The sequence below is a fragment of the Pezoporus occidentalis genome, unplaced genomic scaffold (genome assembly GCF_034315485.1).
Source record: "Pezoporus occidentalis ecotype Australia unplaced genomic scaffold, CSIRO_AGI_Poc_V1 ctg76, whole genome shotgun sequence".
Classification (NCBI taxonomy): domain Eukaryota; kingdom Metazoa; phylum Chordata; class Aves; order Psittaciformes; family Psittacidae; genus Pezoporus; species Pezoporus occidentalis.
This window is the reverse complement of record NW_026916115.1, coordinates 417,101-436,108: the sequence shown is the minus strand read 5'-3', so window position 1 is coordinate 436,108 and position 19,008 is coordinate 417,101. Positions and strand designations below refer to the sequence as shown.

Sequence of the window (19,008 nt, the reverse complement as noted above, 5' to 3'; positions counted from 1 at the left end):
TCTGCTGCTGGTTCCACTCCATGCTAGGGTCATCTTTTAAAAACAATCTTTATTGGTCACAGTTACGAGGAGAAAGAATGTAGTGCTTAAGCAGTTTGTGTTCATTGGTCCTTCACTGCACACTTCCTAGCACCTCCTGTGCCATTCACTGACAGAACTATACAAACAGAAATAAAGGAGTAAACTGTACATTTATCTTAAAAGCATCTTTTAGCTAGAAAGTTGAGAGGAGCCATTTCTAAGAGCTTTTCTGGAGCAAAAATAAGACACATTAACCAAGGAACTCAGTGTGACTTTAATTTATTGTCATCAGTTTTTCAGAGCAGGGATGAGTTCTGGAACAATTGCTTACACCACTCTTGGCCTCCAATAGCATGTCGGCACCAACACACCCATCACACCATTCCTCTCTGGTAGCAGCGGCATGCACCACAGCTGGGCACGTTGCTTGAATGTAAGCCTCACCCCTGCAGTTTTTGGCACAGACTGGAGAGGAATATCCATGGCAAGAGATCAGGCCCCATGGGATCTTGCTGGCTGCTGCTGCAAGCGTCTGCCTTCTGGCAAACACAGTGCTGAGGTACTTATCCGTTGTAGTGGGGAAGCCATGACTTCTCTTACAGAATCCAGCACACCATAAATTGCCTTTCTTTCAGTCCCATTACCAGTTAGTATCATCTTCCCAGTTCAACTCCTCCTCTTCACCCCAGCCTGCAGCTTCAGCCTAGAATCACATAAAATTACCAACATTAAGGCACATGTACTGTACTTCTGTACTTAGCACAGCACAGGAGCCAGGCTGTAGCCTGTGTAGCTTGTACTAGCAGAGCAAGACATGGATCCAGAATGCTGAAAGCCCCTCATAAGGTGAAAAATGACGTGCCAGTAGTTGCAGCTTTCTGTCTTAATGAACTTTTAACTACAAAAAGGAAACATCTTAAAGACAAGAGGAAGGTAACAGGGAGAGTCTTATATAATTTTCCTAAAATTAAAGCAGGAACTGTTTGTAATAAACCCACCTCCTATTAAGAACAGGATACTGTAAACTAAATGATGTCTTTCCCCCCAGGATACAGCCCTTGTCCTGCTGTATTCTAGCACAATGAGTTTGATCTCACCTGTCCCCTGACAGCTGCTCTTCTATTCCACAGCACTGCTTGCACTACAGTGGTTGACTCTTCCCTCCCCCCCTTCCCAAAATAGGGTTATGACAACAGTGCTTCTGTCACTGTGAAACAGTGTACCATTTTCAAATGTCATAAACAACTTCAGTTTACATCCCAAGCTTATCTCCCCATACCACCTGCTATCCCTGCAGTAGCTCTCTTGAGGCTTACTTAGCAAAACAACTTGAAATCAACACCTATTCCCTAACAGAGCTGTATATTCAATGGGGTGTTGGGAGTGCTACCATCCCTCATAAACAGCAGCAGTCTCCAGAGTGTTAATGATGGGACTAAAGGGATTTACCTGCTTCCTTAAAAAGGCAGTTTTCTAACCTTCCTGGTTCTCTGAAGTGGAGAAACGTCTCAGCTATGCTTTCCGAAAAAAAAAAAAAGAGTCCCCCAAAAGCTTTGCTTTGTAATCCAGAAGTTCTGGTTTCCTGGTATTTTATTTACAATGCTATTTGGTTTTTCTAGAAGAGCTAGGAGTATAATTAAATCCTGAGCATCCTCCTTCTGTTTGTGCACAGTGCCATGCCTGGTCAGCAGACAGGATTCCAGCCTTGTTCTACCTGTCCAACAAATCAACCCTCTCTCTAGCATAGTGTAGGGTCCTGCAACCAGGAAACAGCAGCACAACTTAAAAGCTGGAGTTAAAATTCCAGCAGTGCTTGTAGTAGTGTACATGTCAAGTAAAGTTCACGATGACTGGAAAAAGGATAATATAACCCCCCGTTTTCAAGAAGGGGAAAATGGATGACCCAAGGAATTATAGACCAGTCGGTCTCACCTCTGTGCCTGACAAAATCTTGGAGCAGATTCTCCTGGAAGGCATGCTAAGGCACATGAAAAACAACAAGGTGCTTGGTGACAGCCAGCATGGCTTCACTAAGGGGAAATCCTGCCCGACCAATTTGGTGGCCTTCTGTGGTGGGGCTACGGAACTGATGGACAGGGGTAGAGCAGTTGATGTCATCTACCTGGACTTGTGCAAAACGGTCAACACTGTCCCACACGACATCCTTGTCTCTGAATTGGAGAGACATCAATTTGATAGATGGACCACTCGGTGGATAAAGAACTGGCTGGATGGCCACACACAAAAGAGTTGTGGTCAATGGCTCAATGTCTGGCTGGAGACCAGTAACGAGTGGTGTCCCTCAGGGACTGGTGTTGGGACTGGTCTGGTTCAACATTGGGATTGAATACTCCCTCAGCAACTTTGCTGATGACACCAAGCTGTGTGGTTCGGTTCATAAGGTGGAGGGAAGGAATGCCATCCAGAGGAACCTTGACACACTTGTGAGGTGGGCTGATGCCAGCCTCATGCAGTTTAACCATGCCAAGTGCAAGGTCCTACACCTGGGTCGGAGCAATCCCAGGCACAGCTACAGGTTGGGCAGAGAAGGACTTAGGGGTGCTGGTCGATGAGAAAATGAACATGAGGTGGCTGCAGTGTGGGCTTGCAGCCCAGAAAGCAAACTGTATCCTGGGCTGCATCAAAAGGAGCATGACCAGCAGGCTGAGGGAGGTGATCCTGCCCCTCTACTCTGCTCTTGTGAGACCTCACCTGGAGTATTGTGTGCAGTTCTGGTGTCCTCAACATAAAAAGGACATGGAACTGTTGGAACAAGTTCAGAGAAGGGTCACGAGGATGATCAGGGGAGTGGAGCACCTCCCGTATGAAAATAGGCTGAGAAAGTTGGGGCTGTTCAGCCTGGAGAAGAGAAGGCTGTGTGGAGACCTCATAGCAGCCTTCCAGTATCTGAAAGGGGCCTATAGGGATGCTGGAGAGGGACTCTTCATTAGAGACTGTAGTGATAGGACAAGGGGTAACAGGTTAAAACTTGGGGGAAGTTTAGATTGGATATAAGGAGGAAGTTCTTTACTGTTAGGGTGGTGAGGCACTGGAATGAGTTGCCCAGGGAGGTTGTGAATGCTCCATCCCTGGCAGTGTTCAAGGCCAGGCTGGACAGAGCCTTGAGTAGCAGCATGGTTTAGCATGAGGTGTCCCTGCCCATGGCAGGGGGGTTGGAACTAGGTGATCTTAAGGTCCTTTCCAGCCCTAACTATTCTATGATTCTATGTTAAGTCCATTCCCTCACTGTTTATTCACAGAGCTCTCTTACTGCTGTAGTAATGGCACACAGAACTACGTGGTGCCTGATGCATCATTCAGAGCTCAGCATCTTGTATTCACACATAAAGACTTAACTGTATGGGCATATGCTGCTACTACTTCCTCAGGTTGTCCATCATCTGATTAGGGAGCCAGCTGGTGCTACAACATGCTTCAGGATCCTTTCAAGAGTGCAGTCATTTAAGCCCCACTGCCTAAGCCTCTTACCTCAATGACATCAGCTGCTGCAAATTTGGATGAAAACAGCACATTCTGGGAGGCACCTTCTCTGCTGGATACTGCATCAGAGTGACTGGAAACAACCACTTCTGTTCTCGCTTCAGGTAAAATCAAGGCAGCTGAAGACGGTTTAATGTCTGGGATCATGTCAGCAAACCAGTCCAGCTCTGGGTCGTGCATGGGTTTCCTCTTCACTTTGATTGTGAATTCTTCTCCTAGGCCAGGCTCTGATGAAGACTTCAACCTTTCTCGAAAGGTCATTTTTGGCAGCACAGTTTCTCCCAGTTGCTCCTGCTGGTCCCACTTGTCCTTGCTCCAGCTGTTCCTGGGGCAGGACTTTGGGGGGGGACTCAGTCTGAGGCTTTTGAATTCTTTGCTCAGCTGAGGGGCATGGTGCAGAGACCTTTGCATTTCAACTGCATCGCCTTGGGTCACAGCAAGGCAATTTCCTAAGGACAGTTCAGGACTAGGGCTGCTGGGCTCAAAGTCATCCCAAGGCTTCTCATCTACATCATGTTCAGCAAAATAAGGTCCCACACTGCCCTGTGGCTCTCGAGGCTGAATTTGAATGTTCACAGTTTTCTCGGTGTCTGCCTCCTCTGGCTCACTCCAGTCCGGCCACTCCTCTGCTGGCTTTTCAGAGGTAGTGAGAGAGCTCCTGCTGCTCTGCAGGGTATTAATGCTTCCAGGAATTCCATTCAGGGGGGACTGAATGTCTTGTTCACCTGTGGAAGACAAAGGTGTTACATACTTATTTCAAGAAAGCAAGTGGAGAGAGAGTTGTGCCTAAAACTCCTTCACATCACAGGTAGTACCTGGCATAGAAATAAAGCCAGTAATGCTGATTGAAAAGATGCTTCAGTGCTAAGCTCCTCTCAAATTAGAGAGCATGGCCCCTTTCTACTTGCAGAGGAGGGGTGTTCATCTCAGTGCCCTGGGGCAATAACAGCTGACTTCTCAAGCAACAAGTGACTGAAAAAAGGCCATGGAAGTAAACTCAATTAGCTTCAGAGGCCAGAGTGACCTGTAAACCTGGTGAATCTGCCAAGCTGTGGGAGACGTGGGAGGGAAGCACAGCAGAGAACCAGCAGTAAGGGAACAGAAATTCAAGGCTGGCCAGGCAGCAGTATGTTTACATCAAATTCACAAGTAACTATTCCCTAGAAAGTCAAGGATCACACTCTGCTTCCTTCTTGTTCCCTTGGTTCACTGAACCCTTCAGATGAGCACAGGGGGAAATTAACATCTTCTCAAGCAACATTTCATTTGTAGAACACTTGATTTCTGGAAAGGAAGAGCTAGGACTAAGTTTTACCTGTCTTTAAAGCCAGTGGATTGTCTTGTTGCACAGAAAGCTTCTTGACAGGTACATTTCCAGAGATGGGGAACACACCAGAATTGTTCTTCAAAGGCCGTGAGGTCTGATTTCTCTGATTGCTTACAACATGACTGGGCGAGTCTGGAGGGATAAAAGAAAAGAGGATACCAAGTCCACAAGGTGTGGTGTCAGTCTTAGCTGAACCTGCCTGCAGCATGGGAATGTTCTTATTTACAACACTGACAAGGAATACTGACTGAAGATGGGTGCAGCAACCCAACAGCTGTGCTTCTTGATCTGTACCAAGTACAGTACTCCTCTGTTCCTGCCCTCTGCAGCTCTTGCCAGTACAAAGTTTAGACAACTCTAAAGGGTCAGTTTTTGCTGATATGTTCTTTCAAGGACTACACAATGAACAAACTGATTATGATCAGAGCAGAGGCTTAAAAAATGCTGCCTGCCACCTGGCTGCATCCAAAATACCAGCTTCTGTACTGAATGGTATCACAAATCCCCTGCTACCTGCTTCTCATACAAAACCAGTACTGATACCCACAGCAATTCAAAGCACAAGCAAACTCATGCAACCACACAAACCCTCTTTTATGCTTGGGCATGAACAAGGCAGCTTACAGTACCGAGTCCCTACCCTGAATGAAGGCTGCATGACAGGCTCCCTCATCACACCCGAGGTGAGGTGGGTGGTAGGCAATCGATGCCACGCTTTGAAGCTGCAGAAGGGAGGTTTGTTTCTGAGAATCATTTGGCAAGCACCTTGTTCCAATTCACTGTAGGGAGTTGCAGCGTATGATCAGTGGTGGTGGCGATGCCTTGGCTGCATGAGGCCCTGTTGCCACCACCTCAGGACAGCATGGCCAGAATGTCAATGCTGCATCTGCTTCCACATGGCTTACCTGTGCTCCCAGCCAGCTGCACCTGCCTGGGCTGGGAGCTACCAGTGCAGCCAGACACATGGCCTGTGGCTCTGGAAAGGATGGCAGTTAATATACAGAACCCACCCCTCCCCAGACTGCCCCTGATAAAAGGTATGTCCTTCTCAGGGCTTAGGCAAGCAGATTGAGCAGCCTCACAGGTTCAGCCTTTAGTACTGTTTTTTGCAGATCACCACTCACTGTTGAGGACAAAGATGGGTTTTTTTGTTGTCTAAACTTAAATCAGGTCTAATTTTAAATATATTCTGAAAAATAAACCTGGTTTTACCATGCAATCCATTTAGAGTTTATTTACTATACTCTACTAAAATAATGTAAAGAACAGTAATGCAATGAGCCATCCACAGATTTTAATAAAGGGTGGTAGCTATTAGTACATACATAATCAGGAAGAAAACATTTATACTTAAATTGATCTCTTATGTATTTCATTTGGTATCTCTATGACTAAAGTACAACAAATGCTGATTCTTCCCTCCAGTTACAAGCATTCTTAGTTTCAATATCCAGAAAAGCTTTCCCTTAGTACGCTTGGTTCCAAGTTATCTAGCAGGTGTAGGGACTACTGTCTTCATCTGGATTAGCTGAAAAGTCTCCAGAGAGCTGAGAAAATAGGGAAGTTCGTATTCCTTTTCCAATCTATGGATAGAAATTGGGGGAAGAGGATGACATTTACTAGTTTTTAAAACATGAAGGATGGAGGGAATATTAAACAACTATCTGGGTAAGTCCATTAGTCCCTTAGAGGAGCAGTACAGTTTTTCCACCAAACATATTTAACAATCTCCTTTAATTACAGAGATTCTTAAATGATGAAGAGATTTAAATTCTTTCATCTATTTCCTATATTTAAAATACTTCTGTTACCAACTCTGTATCCACAAACAGCACCTAATCCAGAATTACAGTTTAGCTGCAGATTAGCTTGCCTTTCCCCCCCATGATTCATCTGTCAATAGCAACAGATAAATCCTCCAAGAAATTCCCCCCATGTTGCTTTGACAGAATAGACAAGAATCCAACTCTGATTGCATCATTTACCTTCTGGGGAGAGATCCGCAGTTTTCATGAAGCTTGGTACAGAGCTTTTGAAAATCTTGGTTCTTTCTCCACCCACAACTACTTCAGGCCCAAGCAGGGAGACAAGAACTGCTAAGCTGTGCAGTGTTATCGCAACAATGGAGTCACTGGTATCTCGAAGGCCCAGCAATACCTACACCAAGAACAGAATGATGTGACCAAGAACAGAAAATACTGTTTTTTCACTCCTTTCCCCTTAAAATGTTATACTGGTGGCACATTTCATTTCTACCATCTCCCACAGCTCTCAGTAGATACTGGACATTATTCCGCAGCATAAAATCAGCCTTCCACTTTGTGTGACAAGCTAAAGAGGGTGGGTGACAGATCCTAGTGCCTGATGAGTGCTTGACCACAAGGCCAAGGCACCCAAAGCTTACACCTGTTGTTCCTCCATCCTTGACAGCAGTGGGGTGAAACAGGAACACAGTCTCTTCTTGTTAGGTTGCCAGTCAAGGCCAACAGTTACCAGCAAAAGAGGTGTATGTTTCAGAGGGCACTGGGATTACAAAACCAGAAGTCCAGATTTAGATGAGGTATAAGGGCTGGGGCTTGCATAGAAAAGAGGCTGGAAATTGTTTATGGCCAACTATGAGATCCCAATTTCAAGCTAAGAACCAAGCCAAGCAGTAGAAATCCCATATTCTAGGATATAAGACCTATTGTTTTGCTGTCCTTAACCTGTGGCAATATGATGTTTTTCAGCTCCTCCCGAGAGAACAGTTCTGCATAGGCATGAATGTGAGACAGCAACACCATTCGAACATGCTCCTCATGGACCTCAAACAGCTTCAGCAGCACAGGAATAACATGTGTCTGGAACAAGGCTGGAGAGAGGAGGCAGCTGGTCTGGCTTTCTCCAATTTGCTCTAGGGAAGAGAGGTGAAGATAAGAAAAGTCTGCTTCAGCAAGTGACAGCTCACACAAAAGCTACTCACTGGGAAACCATCAGAGCCAATATGTACAGCGCCACCCCACTGCTGGGTCGGATTCTTTGTCAGCTGCCAACACAGCTTGATGGGGATGTCAGAGATGGGAGGCACAAGAGGCCAGTGCCAATGTCCACTGCTCAACGGTCATGACTCTGAACACTGAATGTCACTCACAAGACAGGTACTGTTTGACTGAAATCCCCATAGCTATTTAGGAAAAACATTAACAGAGAGGAGGCAAAGAGCCAGGACAAAGAGCTGGAGATCCCAGCAAGACATGCTGAACCCCTCTTACAGAGGAAAGGGGAAGAGACTGAGCACCCATTACAGGAGAAAGTGCAGTGGCAGAAGAAACAGGAGCAGCTAGGGTAAGGGAAAAGTGGGAAGAGGGGTATGCAGTGAGCAACCAGGAAAACCTGGACTGGGAGGGTGGGGTGACATGTAAACCTGGGAAAATGCCCAAGCAATTCCTAACTCTCCTCCTAGCATCAGCAGAGTAGTGGCAAGTACTGCAAATGGAGAAACACACGTAACTGTCCTCTCCCGTTCTGTATGTTATGGTATTTGTTCTGGTTCAATAAATGCCACTATTCCCTTGATTGAATGGAATGACCACTCTGAATTCATTGCAAACATGTCAGTAATAATTGTGAAGAGAAAGTATTTAAAGGTCACCTTTCTTTGGACCCAGCAGATGAGGAAGAAAACTCTTGACAGCTACAGGTTCTGCAAACACGAGCTGATTGAGTAGAAGAGGCACTAGCCGTGATGCTATCAGCTCCTCTGACAGCCCAGCCACCCTGTCCAGCAGGAATCTGTGTTCCAGGAGACAGCAATTAGCATCAAGGCAGCCTTCATGCATTTATGACTGTTTCCCTTCGTATGACTTTCCCCTCTTTCTGTGCTTGCCTCATCCCTAGAGACAGCAGCCCATCGCAGCTTCTCACTCTGCATGCACTCTAACAGAGAAGGATAAGGCTCTGCTCTGCCTGAGGCTTTCAGGCAAAGGTAACACAAAACAGGAGCCAGAGACATTGTTAGGCCACCCTCTTTCCTCTATTGCAACACTACAGCACATGGATCAGCTTTACAAATGATTCCTGCTCTGCCATGGTACAGCGGGAGATGGAACAGCGAAGCTAAAGCTGGTGGAAGGGAACCTGAATAATTTAACTTCCGCTAATACCATCAGTATTATGCCCCACAAAGTGCATTAACTCAATTAGAATATGGACAATGGAAAAATTCTTTCATTTTCATATGCCTGTACTCTTGAGAAAGCTGCTGCTCTTGGCCTTGTAGAGTTCAACCCAGCTGCTAGCAAGCAGACAGATTCAGAAAAGCATCCCTGAAGTGGCACATGTCACTACAGTCCAGTTTCTGACTGGTTCTCCATTGACAGCAATTGATCTGTGACAGGTAAAAACTCCACTGTCCATGTGGCTGTGCAGTGTTATGCCAGAGGCTGGCGAGTATCAGAATGATGCAGAGCCCAGCAGGCATCGCTCCTCCCAAACACCAAACTGTTCACGAGAAATTGGTAAAGGAGGGAGTGAAATTTCTTCTCTGATGCAAACATTATTTTGGCTCAAGTACCCAGAATTTTACAGAGCAAAAAATATTCTGCCAAAGCAATCAAAATCACCCACATAAGTACCTCTCTGGCTCCCAGTCTTCCCAGGTCTCCCACAGTCTGAAATAAGAAATTCCTGAAATAAGAAGCTTCCAGATTATAGTTCCTTCACTTACTTGAAAAACTCCGTTTTTTCCTCCTCAGATTTTAGTGTTAAGGTCTTCAGAAAATTCACAACTTCCAGAAAATCATTCCTAAGTACAAAAACATAGGCAGTCAAGTGTGATCCTTACTGATACTAAACCACTCACAACGAAGAGACTGCAAATCCCCGTCCTCCTTTTAGCAGGCAGAACTAGACAGAGGGATCCAAGTCAAATGCCAGTGGACCAAGGACATCAGCATGGAGGTGTGACCCATCACCCGAAAGCTGCCTCTGCACAGTGCTGCGCTTTGAAGTCAGCAATTCACAGCATGGCACCAGCCACATCTGACCACCTGGCCAGGGCAATGACGAGAACCAAGTGCCACCCTGTATGAATGCCACTGCCTAGAGAAGCACTCGGGGGACAGCAGGCACAGCCCTCTGTGGATTATCTCAGAGCCTGCTTTGCTCCAGCAGCATTGCTAAAGACTTTATTATCTACAGCATTTCCCACTACCTCCCATGAGCGCGGGGACATCCAACTGACTGCATGTGACTAAGGGACACGCTTTTGCCACCAGTGCCAGCTCAGGACCTCATTTGGAAGGCTGATAATGCTTTCTTAATTTAAGAAGTCTTTTTTTCTGTAAGAGGCAGGGATGAAGTATGCACTTCCCGTCTGAAAAGTAACACACCTTCACAAAATGAACACATTTACAACACAGACACAAGAAGTATCAAGACACACCAAGAGAAGAAGGATATTCTTTCCTTACCTGAAAAAATCATGAGACAGTAAGCTGGACAGTGGTGGACGACACTTTGGATCTGGATTCAGCAGTGTACAGTGCAAGGTTTGCTGAAAGCTGGAGAGAATATCTGCTGAAACTGAAATTCAGAGCACCTACAGTTAGATTTCTCTCTCAACACTAAACAAGCTGTGTTCAGTAGTCCTCTGTCCTCCCAAAACCATAATTTTTAGCTCTATTTGATAGCAAAGTTGCTCATACCTGGCCTAAAGGAAGGGAAAACAGCATTTCTATTTCTCTTACAAAGCTGTTTGGCCTCTGGGGCACCAAGGAGTGCTGTTGTCTTCCCAAGAAGTTTCCTGTTCCCTCCCTGCTATAGGGCCCCTGCTCAGCTGCAGTACACAACACCCATGCTCCTGCATCCATAACCCTTGGTGAAGTGGCTGGTGGGGCATGACCAGGTGAGCTGACTGCTGCAGAGCAGGTTTGTAAGTGCTTATGTTACACAAACTGGTGACCTTCAGTCATATCTGAGCACGTCCAAACACAGGGAAAGGGGAATACAGGAGAAGCTGAACTCTGCATTTTAATTCAGCAAACACAAAGAATACCAATGGCCACTGAATGTGTAGCACATCTGCAGCTGCATCAAAATGGCTCAACTAATGCAAGGAGTAGGTTACAGAGCCCTGTGGATAGCAAAATAAACACTTGTCATTCCTCACCCTGATCACTGAGGACTGCGAGGAGGTTCTCAACTGTTGTTCCAAAAGCGAAGGCATCCCTCGCATGCCCATAGCTGCTGGGCAGAATTTTGAAATCTGCAGACTGAAAACAAACACAGAAGATCAGCAAAGCAGGAGTTTATGAAATGCTCAGTAGTTTCCAGGAGTTTTAATTCCCACCCCCCGCCGTATGCACTCTTCAGTTTTTTTATAGCACCAAAGCTACACTGAGTACCCTACAAGTAGAATATTATGCTAAAAAAACCTCCATGGGGAGAATTTATAACCCAAAGGAGCAACTTCATGATGAAACAATCCCCCAGTGAATGCATGCAGCGCCTGCAGGTCAGCAGCTTCCAGCATTTCTATGGAGACAGGTGATAATTGGAGAGAGAAAGAGTGCTCCTTTAGCATAAGCAGCTCAGAGGATGCTTAATGGATAGGAGGTGACTAACAAGTGAGAAGAGGCTGTTTTGAAAGTACACAGCAGTGAGACCACAGTGATGTGGGCAATCTCAGCAACTGCTCTGTAATTTTTGCAAAGCTTTGGTAATTCAGAAGCATTAAAGCTGCAACACAAAGTGTTTGAAAAATATTATGAGAACCTGCTGTCCCTATCACTCCTCATTCAGAATGTCACTTTCCTGTGCCCAACATAATTCCCAAAACAGGGATGGGATAGAAGAGGGGAAAAAAAGGAAGAGAGTAAACCTCACATACTATCCAATAACCAACCTCCTATTCAGGCATATGGAAACAAAATGTGTGAATAAGGATTATTTCCTGAACATCACCATTTTATTTGTTGCCAGCAAGAAGTTCCTCCAAGTAGTGATGTTACTCACCATCTCCTCGCAAGGGATGCATGACTGGTCTCGTACCGACTTGACATGGCAGAGGAACTAGAAGGAGAAGAGGGGAGACATGAACTGCCTTGACTGTTTACCTGTGCCCAGCAGCAGCAGCATGTTCTCCCCTGCACTTTCAGGAGGCACTTTGCTGTGCCCGGAGGGGAAGCACAAGAGCACCAGGTGTGAAGCACCAAGCTGACAGAAAGCAACTTCAGGGCATCACAGGCAACTTGTTCCTTTAGTCCTCAGTCCTACTGTCCCACATGATCCATCTGGACAGGAAAGGTCTTTAATGAGCTTTAGCAGTCAGGTCTTACTGCTGTGCTCTTTGCATTGCATTGCTGTGCACCACCACGCAGGCCAGTTGTGTGCCTGCCTGATCCTTTCTGGAAGGCAATACATGCCAGGGACACTCAGTACAGGTAGTGAAGGATTTGTATATCCTCTGGGAGAAAAGGCAATATACATTTACAATGCAGTGCCAGGCTGCAGCAACGACTCTGCAAAGCATGCAGCAAAAATCAAATCAGGAATTTTTCTAAGACCACTAGCAAGCAATGAAGATGCCAGCAGCGAAAGCTAAGGCATCACTGAAATTCCTTTCCTCATTGACTCATTTCAATCTGGATTTTCCCGCTTCATGCTAAAGCTTTTTATTTTTTATTTACCCCCCTCCCCCAGTTGTTTTAAATCAGTCCAGAGGAGCAAAGATTTCTCACTCTCTTCAATCTTAACCTACCAGCCAGCAGTCGCCCTTAGAAAAGTACCTGTTTTCTGGCTAATGGGGAATTAGTTTTTGTTTGTATAGACATTGTGGTTTATAGTTACCTTGCTCTTAGAGTAAAGGTTCAGGCCAAAGCTGAAAGCAAGCCAACACACTTAAGAGTAAATTCAGGTAACTGGAAGGACTTGGGCCTTCTCTTGACTAGGTGGCCAGCTTCAGCAGGCCAGGAACCCTCTCCCAGGCATCAGAGTGCATTTTCTTGGCTCTTACCTCTGGGGTGGCTTCACTGAAGTTACAGACTGTTTCCATTCCTCCCAGCTTCCAGTGCCCATCCTCACTTACAAACACAGATGATAAACAGACATTGTTATGTGTTAGGTTTCCCTAAAACATAAAAAGATAACAGACTTGGGAATAGATGAAGATGTAAAATCTCAATCAGCACTAATTAGGAACTGGGAGGAGCTGAGAGAAAGCTGTCAAAAAGCACACAATATTGAAGGTTGTTCAGGAACTTGCAGGTATGAGGTAGAAGGGCTGTTTTTTTAGAGCAGACAAAGCTCTAGTTGTCACAGCCCTTGCAGTGCAACTCTTAATCCAGAGAAGCCCTCCAACTATGAACACAAAGCCTAAAGGCTACAGTTTGAGCCAGGATTTGGATGCAGTCCTGGATTAACACACAGTACCAAAACAGGGGAGTGGTGACACCAATCTCTGACATGTGGCAACAGCTGTAAATAAATGCCAAGGCCAAGCAATTCCATTTCCCTAAAGCAGCACTGGAAGCAGATGTCAATTCATGAATTGAGAACTGCTCCGTTATTTACAAACCCATTTTCAATTACCCTTCCTCCTACAAAGCAGCCAACAATTTTAGCAGCTTCAGCCTAAAAGAACTGTGGGGTGTTTGCGTATGTCTTTCTGAGGTATCAGGAATGAAACAGTTATCCAGGCAAGCCCAGGTACAACACTTTCCTGTCACACTTCGTCTGGCTCCCACCAAAGCCTGGTGACTTCTGCTGGTGGTACCTACCCGGTCATGGAGGAAGATGAGCGCCAGCAACACATCGTAGATCCCTGCACAGATTTCTGCAGAAGAGAGTGTCTGCAGGACCATCTCCAAAGGCTTCACACGTTCTGTAACCAGGTGGATCCCATTTGCTTCCACAGTACAAGATAGGAAGCGCAGAAGGCAAGGGTGGCGCAAGGTTTTCAGGTGCTTCCAGAAACAAAGACATCTGTTAAATCTCACCCAAAGCACCTCTCTCTGCTGCAGAACTTAGCCTTGTGCTTTTAGCCACGGTTTCTGCTTGCCTTCAGACAGCCCATCCCTGCTCCTGACCAAGCACTCAGCACAACCACTCATTCCAGAACTTAAACACACCTAAATACAGCCAGTCTTACACAGAATAAATACAGTATTTGGGGTAGATGTACCTAAATAACACTCTCCAACTTACATCTGCAGGAAGAGACCAGTAAGGTATTGCTGTCTGAACAGCACTTCCCATTGCTGCTCACATCATGCAGCGCACATTGAGTTTTCTGGCTGCCACCCCTTTTGTCCCCCTGCATGGCAGCTCTCTGCAGCCAGCGACAACTTCGACCTTTTCTCCTGCTCTTTACTGCCCAAGGGTTTGACCCTCATGAAATGACTCCCACGCCTCCAAGAAAAAGGAGGGAATGCTCTGACAAGCCTGTCCCAGGCCCACTCTCCACAGTACCTTGGCAGCTTTATTAACCTTATCTTCATTCTCTCTCTTATACACAAAAACCGAAGCAAGTTTGCCATCTTGCAGCACAGCTGGATAAATTGTGTGTCCCGTTGGCAGTGTGAATGGCGGCTCTTCCAGTGTGTAGCTCTTTAAAGCACTGTTCTCTGAGCCCATCACTTGCAGAGTTTGACCGTTGTAGAGGTTCCCTCTTTATGACAAACAGGCCTCAGGGTGAAGGAAGATGTTTTTTTGGGCAGATTTAGTTCCAGCAGGTGTTGTCCAGTTTGCCTTCAGAGCATTTTCTGCAAAGCATGAAAAAGCCATGAAGAATTTCCCTCTGTCAGGATCCTCTCCTTAAGTTTAAGGACAAGGGTAAAACCCCCATTGTTTATTTTGTAAAGGAAACTGTATGTCCACAAAAGGGTTCGGATCAACAGGAACCCCTACGACTGCATTGGCATCTGTGTCAGCATCACACAAGACACCACCAGCTCTGATAACACAGACAAACAGACCAGTCAGTACAGCATCTACAACTAGTCCCTGACCTGGCTACCAAACCCAGGCTCTCCCAGTACCCCCAGTCATGCAGATACCTAGTCCAGAGGTTTAATCCAGACTAAGCACAGTCAGCAGTTAGGAATCATGACAGCCACTGCCTTAACGCACAAGGAGCCCCTAGCTGCCTTCAAAGCAGCCATTCCTTAATTCTCCAAGCCACAGAATGAAGCTATGTCAGGTAACCTCCTCCAGCAGCATGCTCTTTCCCCCCAAATTACCTTCTCTCCATCTGACAAATATCCCGTGTGCCTGCCAACCCTTCCTTCCTCCCACAGCCTCTGTCAGGAAGAGGCTGACACAGATTTTTGTGCTGCTTCCTTGCATACAAAACCGGTAAAACAAACACAGTGACTGCAGAGGCTTTTGGAAAACACTGACCGAGGCATATGTGCTATAAGCAGGCTGTGATCAAAGGCTAGGGGTGAGATCCTCAATAGCAGGCTGAGATCAAAGGCTGGGGGCAAGATCCTCAATACCAGGCTGTCTATGGAAGTCAGCAAATGATCTTTAGTAACAAGAGGACAGAGCAAAAACCTCAGTTTTCATGAAAAGTATGGAAAAAAACCTGCCCACCCCCAACCATTTTTTGCAACTGGAGAATTGCTTTATGGTGGCTGTTTCCAGCTGTGACCTGAGGCTTCAGGAGGCAACAACATGTGAGTCTCAGCTCTCCAACAGAGCTGTTCCAGCAAAGCCGTTGCTCAGGCCGCACACCCGTGTCTGTAGTTCAAGCCCTGCCAGGAGCTCAGAGGTCAGCGGTGGTGGGGCCTTCTGGAGAGAGAGCTGCTCTGTTACAGTTTCCTGACTTCTTTCCACTGCTTCTTTTAAGAATTAGTTACCTAAAAGAGTGCCCCTTCTCTCGCCAAAGTGTCCTATATTTAAACATGTTACAAGCCGATGTTTTTATTAAATGTGAATATGCCAATTGCACAACCCACTAGTCAACAGGAGCCCTGCAAAGGAGCAGAATGCTGCCTTTTAGTAGGCTCCATACAAATCCTTGCTCACACTTCATTTAATTACCTTTGTCAGTTAACTGTTCTGTTACAAACAGGTAACTACAACTCCAGTGTGCAACCAGCTTTGAACAACGAAGGGGCAACAGCAGCCAGTGGAACGTGAGTCACACAGGAACATGTCAGCTTTGCAAAACTGTTGCTTGGCTTCTTTACTTTTTCACAGCACTCCAAAACATGCCTCAGTGTGGCTAAAATCCACCCAAGTTCTTCCAATGTGAATAAACTATCACACAACTACACTATGTAAGGATCACACATGTTTCATGAGATAAAAGCATTACCAATGTTATAACCCTTTAATATCTTATTTTCAATTAATTGTAAACATGAACATTAGATGCAACACACAGCGCACCTTGAGGCGGAGAGGAGCTCAGCAGAGAAAGCCAGAGGGACTGGTCGTTAAGAACAACTTGGGTTTGCTACCATAAACGGTGTTAAGAGTTGGGATTTCAGGTTAGCTTCGTTGCGGAGTGATGACACCATGTATGGGGCATCCACCTGAAACACAGACACTAAACCCTGTCACTCCACGGCCACGAGTCAGGCAGTTCCTGACGATCCGCGCACCCTACGGCACCTCCTGTGCCAGCAGGGCCTCCCAGGAGCTGCTGTTAGAGGTGATGGGAGCTTTGCTCCCAAAGCAGAGGTTTTCCCAACACGGCAATAGCAACTGACCCCTTGTGGTGCCAGAAACGCAGGCAGGTGGGCGATCAACAGGCAACAGCCACTGAGAAAGGAAGCGTGGTTCTATTGCACCTTCCGAAAGACAGCCCAGCCCCTGGCACCGGGCATGGCGGAAGAGCACGACTTCAACGCGGCGGCCTCCCAGAGACCACCAGCCCAGCACCAGCTGCGGGCACAACGCCGCCTCCTGCAGCACTCACCGACCGCAGCCTCCGCCCTCGCCGCACCTGCCGGAGCCAAACACCCGCAAGGAGGGCCGGGCTCGCAGCACCCGCCTGTCCCGAGCGAGGCCTGCTGCACCGCCGGCCGGTGCCGACTGCCCGTGCCCCGCCACAGCAGCCCCGGCCCCAGGCGCGGTGGAGCACCGCCGGCGACACTGCCCGGGCGCCAGGGGAGCTGGTGCCACTGGGACCCCCAGCGCCCTGGGGCGGGTGGAGGAGCGGGGGCCTGGTCACCCCCTGCGCTGCCCCTGCCCCTCCCGCCAGCACCTGCCGCTGCCCGCGCCCCTCCCCACCTGCTCCCCGCCGGCCCGGGCAGTGCCGCCTCGGCCCCGCCGAATGCCGCCTCCCTCACACGGCAGCCACCGAGCCGCGCTTCCGGCAGCGCCGCGCCGTAGAACAGGGCGGGCGGAGCGCCGCCACCTGCCTTGCGCGCCCCCTGGCGGCGGGAGGATGGGCAGAGTGGGCGGGGCGAAGCGGGCGTGAGACAATGAGGGCGCGGCCCGTGAAGGGGCAGCGGCCATTTTGGTTATGGGCGAGTCTGCCCTTGGGCTGTCCCTGATCCCCCGCGGCAGTGGGGTCCCGGCAGCCGCCCCGCACCGGGCTGACCCCGTACCCCCCAGGCCTCAGAACCGTGCCCAGCCTGCGCTGTGCGCAGCCCCGCGGCTCTCCCAGCCATCCCCGTTCACCATTTCCGCCGCTCCGTGCCGCGGGCGCGGAGGCCAAGGCGGACCCGCCGCCGGCCGGGCTGTGCCGCCTGGTTTACGGGTATGGGGCACCTGGGCAATGGGGTATCCCTCGCTCGAATACAGAGCGGGCTCCTTGTCGCCGGCTGCCTCCACCGCGCTAATTTCCTTCCGCGGCCCCCTGCTCGGCCCCACACCGCGCTCCCGGGCAGGCTGAACAAAGGGCAGGCGGGGCGGGAGCCCTGCGTACGAGGCAGGTGGTCTGCCCTGACACCCCCCGAGCGCTTGCTTTGGTGGTGGAACTCGTGCATCATAAGGAGATGTATTTAACGCCGTTAAAACTAATTGCTCGCTTTGCTGCAGAGTAAAGTGACTCCGGGGAGAAATTTCATGTGAGTATTTTGGACGGCACAAGGAACGTTGAAAGGAGTTACTATAGTGCAGTGGGAGGTCTGGGCTTTTCACACGCTATTTTCATGTCGCCGGTGTTATTCCAGTTTCATGCAGCGCCAGGATGTTAGGATGTGGTTTGCTCAATCCTTGTGAACCCAACGCTGAGAGCCCAGCAGCACACCCCAATCCCATGGTCACGTCTAGACAAAGATTTAATGGCAATGGCAGTGTGTTGAGCAAAGGTGGTCTAAGCTGTGCTAATGCCTCGGTGTTCTTTAGTAACTCAACCCCACCAGTTGAGCCTGCATTAAGTTTTGTGCTCTCAAGTCTGGCATGAACTTTGCAGACTGCATTCTTTAGCAATATACTCCCCCCTCCCATTACTAGTGAAGCCTTCGTTATGAGCTCAGAACATGAACAGTGCAGATATTCCCAGAGACAGAGGTTTGATGGCCAGTGCCAGTGGCTTGTTTATGCTGGAGTCCGTTCAGCACAACAAAGCCACAGATATCTGGACAGTAGAAGGGATCCCCTCAGATCCAAACCCCATTTCGCTGAGCTTCGTTGTGTGTTTAGGCAAGGGAAGAGGAAGGCTTTCTTTTCCGACTGCACTGGGTGGTCTGTAAGCTGGCATGTCCAGGTCAACAGCGGGGCAGAATGCGAGGAGTCCACTCCCCTGGCAGAAGGGTGTATTAGCAGCTGGATGATGTGGATCTTTTCAAATAAAGCAGAGAGATGATGGGAGGAGAAGAAGGATGCAGGGAAGTGTAACAGGTTATACACAGTGTGCGAGGCAAAGTATGTCACATAGCATGGGGTAACATAATGCATACAGGAACAGAAACGAAAATGAAGTTCAGATGTACCACCTCCCTCTTTCAAAGGTAGGAAAGATCTGAAGCCTTCAGCCCAAATGGGATAGCCATGGCAAATAAAACATGGCCTCAATGTGCAAAACAGGAAACTGTGAAAATTCATCACCGGTTTATTCAAGGGCCTGAGGGTGAGTTTGTATGTCCTCCGTGTGTGCATGGCTGGAGACTGAGAGACCTGAAGAGCTGCAGGTAAAACCAGCAAGAACTGATTTCTACTCACAGCACTTAGCTCCAGCCTTAGGCTGTAGTGTAATTCATGGGGCTCTTAGTGGGGATAAAACC

General features: G+C 47.9%; 1 protein-coding gene across 2 annotated transcripts; it reads right to left on the bottom strand.

Moving 5' to 3' along the window:
• Nucleotides 1–284: 284 nt before the first annotated feature.
• SCYL3 (SCY1 like pseudokinase 3) lies at nt 285–17,185 on the bottom strand. Of its 2 annotated transcripts, XM_062602406.1 has the most exons (15): nt 17,069–17,185; nt 16,223–16,368; nt 14,297–14,589; nt 13,606–13,791; nt 12,843–12,956; nt 11,843–11,899; nt 10,998–11,100; nt 10,300–10,411; nt 9,555–9,632; nt 8,481–8,620; nt 7,555–7,742; nt 6,835–7,006; nt 4,838–4,981; nt 3,511–4,247; nt 285–724 (listed from the first exon to the last, which is right to left on the bottom strand). In XM_062602406.1, the coding sequence occupies exons 3-15, from the start codon at nt 14,459–14,461 to the stop codon at nt 662–664; spliced, it is 2,259 nt and encodes a 752-aa protein (XP_062458390.1). In that variant the 5' UTR covers nt 14,462–14,589; nt 16,223–16,368; nt 17,069–17,185; the 3' UTR covers nt 285–661. The 2 variants fall into 2 exon arrangements, with proteins under 2 accessions (XP_062458390.1, XP_062458391.1); XM_062602407.1 differs by lacking the exon at nt 16,223–16,368 and having other exon boundaries at nt 17,069–17,155.
• Nucleotides 17,186–19,008: the final 1,823 nt, after the last annotated feature.